This window comes from Labeo rohita, chromosome 10, assembly GCF_022985175.1.
Source record: "Labeo rohita strain BAU-BD-2019 chromosome 10, IGBB_LRoh.1.0, whole genome shotgun sequence".
NCBI lineage: Eukaryota > Metazoa > Chordata > Actinopteri > Cypriniformes > Cyprinidae > Labeo > Labeo rohita.
Window position 1 is genome coordinate 15,973,059 of NC_066878.1, and position 10,456 is coordinate 15,983,514.

The 10,456-nt window shown below is 33.2% G+C and overlaps 1 protein-coding gene across 1 annotated transcript; it reads right to left on the reverse strand.

Annotated features, from left to right (window-relative positions):
- Positions 1 to 880: 880 nt before the first annotated feature.
- Positions 881 to 10,456, reverse strand: drg1 (developmentally regulated GTP binding protein 1). Its single transcript, XM_051121895.1, has 9 exons — positions 10,272 to 10,456; positions 9,941 to 10,064; positions 9,656 to 9,831; positions 9,402 to 9,471; positions 7,103 to 7,272; positions 5,773 to 5,903; positions 5,522 to 5,689; positions 5,088 to 5,210; positions 881 to 1,260 (listed from the first exon to the last, which is right to left on the reverse strand). The coding sequence occupies exons 1-9, from the start codon at positions 10,308 to 10,310 to the stop codon at positions 1,161 to 1,163; spliced, it is 1,101 nt and encodes a 366-aa protein (XP_050977852.1). The 5' UTR covers positions 10,311 to 10,456; the 3' UTR covers positions 881 to 1,160.

Here is a 10,456-nt window from a genome sequence, read left to right on the forward strand (position 1 = left end):
AGTCGTAAGTAGCATGGGTATATTTGTAGCAATAGCCAACAATAGTGTATGAGTCAAAATTATAGATTTTTCTTTTATGCCAAAAATCATTAGGGTATTAAGTAGAGATATTTTGTACATTTTCTACCATAAATATATCATAACGTAAGTTTTAATTAGAAATATGCATTGCTAAGAGTTTCATTTGGACAACTTTAAAGGCAATTTTCTACATTTTTTAAAATTTATTTGCACCCTCAGATTCCAGATTTTCAAATGAATCTCTGCAAAACATTGTCCTATCCTAACAAACCACACATCAATGGAAAGCTTATTATTTAGCCTATTTAAAAAATTGACCCTTATGACTGGTTTTATGCTCCAGAGTCACCATGTATATTCACTGTACTATTTTACAGTTAGAAAATCAGGTTTAGGTTGTCCATTACTGTGGGAGACTTTTTATCCCAAGGTATTTACGACACTAGATTTTATTTATTTACTTATTTTTTAATTGTGGTGTTCTTGACTTCATATGCAAAGGTTACAAAAAGGCTTTTTGGCTGATTAACCTTTGGGGCAGCTTACACACATCACACATTCATAATGTCAAATGTCCCTAGTGAGTGGGGCAATTTAAGGGCATCGGTGCTTCTGACTGGGTGTGTATCATTCCTCGTCCGTTTCATCCGCTAAGTGGCCTGGTTATCCTGAGTGATTGATTGTCACAGAGGGGGAGGAGGGTATAATATGCAGCCACTAGACTACTGGATTAAACCATGTGAAGTGCTGGTTACTGACTAGATCTCACTGTTCATTTTGTTCACCAGGAAGAAAACTTCAACTCAAAAAAAAAAAAAATAAATAAAAAAAGCATCAGGGTCACATTTAGACATCCATGTATTTGTACATTAGGCTTTTATTGAAGTTCACTTTTTTTGCAGATCACAGATACTTAATCTATAACTGGATTCAAGCCATTTGTGATGCCGAACCAAGCATGAAGAGACATATTATTTAATATGCTGAATGGAAACTCTGATTTACAACCATACTTTGTCCAAGTCCAAAAATAAAAATGAAGAAATGACAGTGGGCACCATCGGGGCAACCTTCGGGGCATTTCGAAATGTCTTTTCGCTTCGTATTTGAAGTGTACTGATCATGCAAAGCATCAGAGTTTATTTCTTGACCAGCTGGATTACATCCTCATCTTCGAGCACGTGGTCTTTGCCGACTTTCTGCGGGTTGTGCTTCACTGACGACCCCCACACCAATGCACTGCAGAGAAAAGAGAGAGGCACGTTTCAACACACGAGTATTGCACTGAATCTTTTTAGTACGTATTTGTGCTGTTAGTAATCTTAATGTGAAAAAATCTGTACCAAATTGCTTGGGAAAAAAACAATTAAAATAATTTTTTATATATTTATATATTTATTTTTTATAAATTTATATATATATTATATATATATATAAACTGTACTATGCTACTGTACAGTAACAATTTTTGCCAAAACACTCCAGTTCTATCATGACAACTCTCAGAATATTTTAGCATGGTAATGTATATGACAGTGTTAATATATTCGGTCTTGGCAGAATAGATCTGCTACGCTGCTGAATTGCTGCTGCTGCAAATCAAGTACAGGAACTTGCTACTGCCAATACATATGCCGATACGTTACTGTGAGTATTTAAGACATACTTCTGCACAAGTAGCACATATAATAACCCCTACCAGATCTATACAGGTGGAACTGGAGTAGTGGAGGGTTTCAGAGAAACTCTGAACACACGTTGCGAAATGCTCTAGTGAATGTTAACCAGCCATTAAAATGTAAAGCAGCAAGCTCATTGGTTGCGTATGCAACATAACCCAATCAGCTTCTATCAAGTAGTTTAATGCTGTGAATATCATCAGTTTGTGTTAAGGACCCATTAGTCTCCACTATCCAGAGTTTCATGACAGAACTTATCATTTACTACAGTGACTAAGAATTGAAAACTGTTGCAAAGAATTTAAACTGAATAGAAAATAATAAAATGCATGAATGTAAAATATATGAATCGATTGTTATACATTAGGGGATCGCCATCAAACAGTGACAGATGGAGGAGAGTTGTACAATAACCATAGTAGCTGTAGTATTTTGGCAGAAACTAGTTACAATAATCCATTTTTTTAAAGGCATCTTAGATTTAACTGTGTTGATTGGATTTTTGATAAAGCAGTGTTGTTATTGTTAACCAAATAATTTGAATTGAAATAACACTTAAAATGAAACACTACCTGCCAAAAGATTTACTTTTTTTTTTTTTTTTAGGAAGTCTCTTCTGCTCACCAAGCTTGCATTTATTTGATCCAAAATACAGCAAGAACAGTAATACTGTGAAATATTATTACTATATTTAAAATAACTGTTTTCTAGTTGAATATATTTTAAAATGTAATTTATTCCTGTGATCAAAGCTACATTTTCAGCATCATTACTCCAGTCAGCATCACATGATCCTTCAAAAATCATTGTAATACGCTGATTTGCTGTTCAAGAAACACTTACTATTATTATTATTATTAATATTAATCATCATCATCATTATTATCATGATCATTATCATTAATATTTAATTTTTTTTTCTATGATGAATATAAAGATCCAAAGCATTTATCTGAAATAACATTTTTTTGTAACATTATATATTATGCAATTCAAAAGCTTGGAGTCAGTATATTTTTTTCTTTTTTTGAGGAACAAAATTATAGAATAGTTTTATTTAGCAAGGATGCTTTAAATTGATCAAAAGTGGTGATAAAGGCATTTATAATGTTACAAGATTTCTATTTTAGATAAATGCTGTTCTTCTGAACTTTCTATTCAAAGAAAAAAAAATTACTCCGCTGTTTTCAACATTAATAAATAAATGTTTTAGAACAGCAAATCAGCATATTAGAATGATTTCTGAAGGACTATGTGAAACTGAAGACTGGGGTAATGATGCCAAAAATTCAAGCTTTGAAATAACAGGAATAAATGACATTTTAAAATACATTCAAATTGGAAACAGTTATTTTAAATATTAATTTTTTTTTTTTTTTTTTAATTGCACTGTTTTTGCTGTACTCTGGATCATTAAAAATCATACCGTTCAAAAACATTTGACTGGTTGTTTGAATATCAGACAAAAACCTTAAATGAAAATTAGAAATAATTTGGAACGTAACCCCAAATCTAAAGCAAGATCAATTTATCAGTGTAAGATAAAATTAAGGCCTCATAGGTTGAATTTAGGAACAAGGTCTTCTTAAAACTTAAAAAAAAAAAAAAAAAAAAAAATGGAATAACACTGTAACCTTGGAAGTGAGTTTGGGATACTGTGCTCATGTGTGAGAAATAAAGATAACTAGTGCTGCAATTACATCAGAACCTTTTTGCTATCAGGAATCAAAAAAAAAAAAAAAAAAAAAAAAAAAATATTGCACTGTTTTTGCTGTACTCTGGATCATTAAAAATCTTACTGTTCAAAAACTTTTGACTGGTAGTTTGAATATCAGACGAAAACCTTAAATGAAAATTACAAAAAATTTGGAAAGTAACTGAAACGAAACAAAACAAAAACAAACAAGTAATAAAGTATTGAAATAAACAAAAGCTAAATAGGGGGAAAAAAAAAAAAAAAAAAAAAACTAAAAAAAAAAAAAAAAATATTACAACAACAACAATTTAAACTGAAATTCTAAAAAAAGCTAATTCAAAATATTAATAGTATAACAGCATATGAATAATACTAAAACAACTACGTTATAAATAGACTAAATTTAAAAGAAGTCCACTTCCCAAACAAAGATTGACATATAATGTACTCACCCCTTGTCATCCAAGATGTTCATGTCTTTCTTTCTTCAGTCATAAAGAAATCATGTTTTTTGAGGAAAACATTTCAGGATTTTTCTCCATATAATGGACTGATATGGTGCCCCGATTTTGAACTTCCAAAATGCAGTTTAAACACGGCCTCAAATGATCCCAAATGTGGCTGTAAACGATCCCAGCCGAGGAAGAAGGGTCTTATCTAGTGAATCGATCAGTTATTTATTAAAAAAAAAAAAAAAAAACACAATTTAAATACTTTTTCATCTCAAATGCTCGTCTTGTCTTCCTCTTCCTGAACTCTGTATATTCTGACTCAAGACAGTTAATAGAAAAATCATCCTACATTGCTGCAGTAGTACCGACTCAGTCTTTGCAATGTGAACATGAAAAGATGATCAAACACCTTAACAAAAAAGGTAAAACAGTGATATAGGACGATTTCGAAATTGAGGGAGAACATGAACTTGGAACTTTTGAATGGAACTTTTTCGACGAGCGTTTGACATTAAAAAGTATATAAACCGTATTATTTTTATAAAAATAACCAATCGTTTCGCTAGATAAGACCCTTCTTCCTCGGATCGTTTACAAGCTCATTTGGGATCATTTGAAGCCGCATTTAAACTGCATTTTGGAAGTTCAAAATCGGGGGACAATAGCAGTCCATTACATGGAGAAAAATGTTAAAATGTTTTCCTCAAAAAACAATTTCTTAACGACTGAAGAAAGAAAGACATGAACATCTTGGACGACAAGGGGGTGAGTAGATTATGTGAATCTTTGTTTTGGAAGTGGACTTCTCCTTTAAGAACAAATCTAAAGCAATATCAATTTATCAATGTAAGATAAAATTAAGGCCTCATAGGTTGAATTTAGGAACAAGGTCTTCTCAAAAGAATGGAATAACACGGTAACCTTGGAAGTGAGTTTGGGATACTATGCTCATGTGTGAGAAATAAAGATAACTAGTGCTGCAATTACATCAGAACCTTTTGCTATCAGGAATTTAAGTCAGATCGGAATGATCTTACGGTCTGGATCTCAACACAAATGAACAATGACGTACAGCATCAAGGAAAATCCATAATCACTTTACATTCTAACCGACTTATTATGGCTTCGATGCAGCATTTACTAAGTGAAAACAAAATCAATCACATCACCCATTTCAGCCCGTATGTAGAAAATAAAGTTTTAAACACGAGTCTCCTTGAACAGTTTGAAGTCACTTACTATTTAAATTCTTTGATGAGGTTTTTGTGAATCTTTAAGCAGAAGTCCTCAACAGACGTCTTTCCATCTGGAAGTACTACAGGTGCCGTGTAATCAGGAAGCTGTCCCTTCGGCTTTGTGTAGCTGTGAAATATCAGTCAGCGTTATTATACATTCTGCTGCGGCTTTATGACACATATTGCATATTGTAAACTTCTCAAGACTGGCAGTGAGCACTATACAGCAGAACACTATGATATATTATGGTACATTACGTTACCGTAAGCATCACACAGGAAGCGTTTTCACTCAAAGTGACATTTCAATACACAATGTGTACAGCAAATCACTTTTTTCATTACATTACTAAAAGCAGTTCCAGAAAGTAAGCAAATTAATTAAGTTCTGGTCAAATTCTTAGCATGCCATCCCAGAATGCACTGCCGCAAACTCACATGCGCACTAGATGCAGGTAGTCCCAGATCTTTTCCAACAGGTCGTCAAAGTTCCAGCGGTGGTGAGCGGAGATTGGCACGCAGTGAGGGATTTTGTAGATAATGTCCAGCTCCTCGATGGAAATCTGGTCGATTTTGTTCAGCACGTAGATGCAGGGGATGTAAACACTAAAGAGGAGAATAAGAACCGTGTGAATAATCTCTTCTAAAGTGAGAATGACTGAGGACGAAGGATGTGAAGATAGCCTTACCGGTTTCCCTCCACCACATCAATGAGGTCGTCAGCCGTAGCGTCGCTTCGTAGGGTTATATCTGCGTTGTGGATCTTGTACTCGGAGAGGATGCTTTTCACAGTCTCAGCATCCAGCTCACTTTGAGCACACTAAAATAAAACCATGATGACAACTTTAAACAATTGATTTGGGGTGCTTTTCCCAAAAGCATTGTTAGCAACCTTGATTGATGGCACTAAGAAATGAAAATTAACACTCTACTGCAAGCCTAAGATGTAGATAAAATGGTTTGTCATGAAGAAATGACTTGATAAGTAAAAAGCTTTTTCTGGTTTATGAAACAAATGATGTGCAAGGATAAATAATTTGTAATAAACACTGAAAAACTGAAATTATGGTTATCGACATCTGTCATTCAAAACCGATTTTTAGTCAGAGCCCTTGTTATTCTTACTTTTGACAATTTTTTTTTTTTTTACACCAGACATACACTACCAGTCAAAAGTTTTTGAACAGTAAGATTTTTTAGTTTTTTTAAAGAAGTCTCTTCTGCTCACCAAGCCTGCATTTACTTAATATGTACAAAGTACAGCAAAAACAGTAAAAATATTAAATATTTTTACTATTTAAAACAACTGTTTTCTATTTGAATATATTTTAAAGTGTAATTTATTCCTGATTTTAAAGATGAATTTTTAGCATCATCACTCCAGTCACATGATCCTTCAGAAATCATTCTAATATTCTGATTTACTGCAAAAAATATTTATTATTATTATATTGAAAATAGATGAGTAGACTTTTTTTGAGGTTTTAGAAGAACAGCATTTACCTGAAATATAAATCTTTTGTAACATTATAAATGTCTTTATCATTACTTTTGATCATTATACAGCATCCTTGCTAAATAAAAGTATTAATTTCTATAAATGATACCTATATTTCTTTTAAATAGTAAAAATATTCTAAAATTGTACCGGTTTTGCTGTACTTGAATCAAATCAATGCAGGCTTGGTGAACAGGAGATACTTCTGACTGGTAGTGTATATCGGTTCAGAATACCCATTATTGTGTAATAATCGGTATCGGCCTGGAAAACACATATTGGTTGCCCCCTATTTTAAAGAATCTATGTTTTTACCATTTAATTGGATATTACAGAAATAATGTAGTTTTTGTGTTACCTAAAAGCTACCTAAAAGTTTCTTGCAAAATGGTGGTTTTAATTTTTTTGGGTTTGTTTTGTTTAATAGGTTTAATTTTATTTAAAGGAACATGGCTCAAACTTGAACTTATACTTTTTATAAATGTATGCAATAGAAGGTTAATAGCATTCTGAAGTCGTACAGTTGCGGTGAAGTTGATTCCGCCCTTGTCTTTCTTCTTGAAGCCAATATTTGGTGGTTGCTTGTTGAGTCGGATGCCAAAACCTTCCAACTCGTGTTCAATGAGCTTCTTGTGTCCGAGAGGCTTCAGAACGTCCAAGACGATCAGGATGAGGTTGCAAGTGCGAGCAACTGTTGGACGGAGGCAAGATCAGGGAGAGTGAATGTGACGGGTAATAAATCGAACTAAATACAAAGAAATGTGCCAGAAGTGTCTTTAAATAAAAGTCTGTAAAGAATAGCTCCTAAAAATAAAAACTCACCCACAGGGCATCCAATATTTCTTCATCAGAACAGATTTGGAGAAAGTGTTTTAGTTGAAAGCAATGATAAACTCAGTGTTGATTTGTTTGTTACAAACAAGCAGCTATTCATTTTCATGTTGATTATTGTGTTTTTATCAGCTGTTTGGACTCTGACGGCACCCATTCACTGCAGAGGATCTAAATCTGTTTTCTGATGAAGAAAACTCATCTATTTTTGGATGCAGGGTTCCCACTCCTTGGTAAATTCAAATTCAAGGACCTTTCAAGGACCTTCCAGGTCCAGTACCCTCAAATTCAAGGACTTACTGTGGGGACACATTTCAAGTGAGAGCAAAGCTACATCGTGTTACCTTGTAAGATACATTGTTACAGTTTTCATGTGTCAAACACAACTATGCAAAAAAATGCAATTTTATTTGCATTTATTTTTGGCCATATCACAGAGATCTGATATTCTATTTGTCGTATTTCTGTTTTGCATAAAACTGAAGAATAGTTAGAAAGTTAATGTAATGCATAAATGCGCATAACTAACATAAATCAAACAAGCTAGTATGCATAGGCCACAAAGTTTTGGCGAAATAACACATTAACGGACCGAAGGGAATAATATGTAATTTTTGCAGAAAACTTCTTGCACAAGATAAATTCAAGCACTTTCAAGGAACTGTATCTATGCATGTTTATTTTCACAAACTTTCCAGGGCCTTGAAATGTTTTTATTTTAGTTTCAAGGATTTCAAGTACTCGTGGGAACCCTGTGGATGGCCTGAGGGTGAATTTTCTGTGAATTTTAATTTTTAGGTAAACTACCAGTCAAAAGTTTTTGAACAGCAAGATTTTTAATGGTTTTTTTTTTTTTTGAGAAGTCTCTACTGCTCACCACACTAAGCCTGCAATTATTTGATCCAAAGTACAGCAAAAACAGTAAAATTTTGAAATATTTTTTACTAATTAAAAAACTGTTTTCTATTTGAACATACTTTAAAATGTAATTTATTCCTGTGATTTCAAATATGAATTTTTAGCACTATTACTTCAGTCACATGATCTTTTCATTCTAATATTCTGATTTGCTGATCAAAAAAGCATTTATTATATTACAAATGTTGAAGAGTAGAATTTTTTCAGGTTTCTTTGATGAATAGAAAGCTCTAGAAAACTACTGTATCACTTGTGATCAATTTAAAGCATCCTTGCTAAATAAAAGTATTAATTTCTTCAATTTCTCTATAATAAAATGTTTTCTGAGCAGGAAATCAGCATAGTAAAATGATTTCTGAAGGATCAGAATATATGCTGATTTGCTGTTCTAAAACATTTATTTATTAATGTTGAAAACAGCGGAGTAATTTTTTTTCTTTGATGAATAGAAAGTTCAGAAGAACAGTATTTATCTAAAATAGAAATCTTGTAACATTATAAATGCCTTTATCACCACTTTTGATCAATTTAAAGCATCCTTGCTAAATAAAAGTATTCTATAATTTTGTTCCCAAAAAAATAAAAAAAATATACTAACTCCAAGCTTTTGAATTGTATAGTATATAATGTTACAAAAATGTTTTATTTCAGATAAATGCTTTGGATCTTTATATTCTTCATAGGATCCTAAAAAAAATGTTTTCAACTATTTTAAATATTGATGATGATAATAATAATAATAATAATAATAATAATACAAAAAAAAAGTTTCTTGAACAGCAAATCAGTGTATTAGAATGATTTCTGAAGGATCATGTGACACTGAAGACTGGAGTAATGATGCTGAAAATTCAGCTTTAATAACAGGAAAAAATTACATTTTAAAATCTATTTGAATAGAAATCAGTTATTTTAATTAGTAAAAATATTTCACAATATTACTGTATTTTGAATCAACTAATTGCAGGCTTGGTGAGCAGCAGACAACTCTTAAAAAAAAAAACATTCAAAATCTTCCTGTTTAAAAACTTTTGACTGGTAGTGTAAATTATTTTTTAAATGTGTTGTTACCAGCAATGACTTGTCGTCCTCTTCCCTTGCCATCTTTGGCTCCCTCAATGATACCCGGGAGATCCAGAAGCTAATAAAACAAAAAGATAAATGATCAAACCTATCATTCACCAAAACTAAAGTGTTGCAAACCCATACTCCTGGATGTTTAAGCCAAAGGAAAGGCCCTCAATAACCCACTTTGACAGAACACTCCGCATTCAATATTTCACTTTGTCTGGTATATGATGTACTACCAGCACAAAGAGTTTTACCTGAATTTTGGCTCCTTTATAACGAATCACTCCCGGTACGGTTGTCAATGTGGTGAACTCATAGGCAGCAACCTCCGAGTACACACCAGCCAAATTACTCAGTAGAGTAGATTTGCCCACTGACGGGAAGCCCACAAATCCTATTCTGGCATCACCGGTTTTTGCCACATCAAAACCTGCAGGAAAAACAAAGCAGTAACAGACCACAATGTAATTACTCAGGACTCCCTCAGAAAATAGGTGAGATACTGTAGCATGTGTATGTGATGATGGTGCAGTACCAACCCTCTCCAGTGCCTCCTCCGCTGCCTCCTTTAGGAGTGATGAGCTCTCTCCTTAATTTGGCTAACCTGGCCTTCAGCAGACCCAGATGATGAGCTGTGGCCTTATTCTTTTGAGTACGAGCCATCTGCAAAACACATACAGTTCATAAAACCGCATATTTTACAAAGCCAACAGTACATTTTCACAGCTTTCATTGTTATGTAACATTTAAATACTCCGTTTATTGCTTCTCAAGTTCATTTCTGAAATCCAGCTGCATTTACTGTTGAATGGGTTTGGCGCTAAAGTGCTAACGGCTAGTTTTCAAACATTAGTGTTCGTGTCAACCCACCTCGTTCTCGATTTCCGCTATTTTGGCGAGTAAACTCATTTTGGCGTTGGTTCTTTCAAAATCCTCACTTGAAAAATAAAAATTTAATGTTACTTTATCAGTTATACAGCTTGTTGGCTCAAAAGCACACCGTTGTCATGCTTTGCCATGAGTTCACGCCACGCTCAGTTCTCGCGATGTTTTAC

Excerpts from the sequence above, each read along its gene's own strand:
- drg1 (XM_051121895.1), bottom strand. The coding sequence starts at position 10,310 with ATGAGTTTACTCGCCAAAATAGCGGAAATCGAGAACGAG. Across the intron at positions 9,832-9,940 it reads CGGAGGAGGCACTGGAGAGG|GTTTTGATGTGGCAAAAACC; the intron begins GTTGGTACTGCA and ends TTTTTCCTGCAG. Across the intron at positions 1,261-5,087 it reads CTCATCAAAGAATTTAAATA|TGCATTGGTGTGGGGGTCGT; the intron begins GTAAGTGACTTC and ends TTTTCTCTGCAG.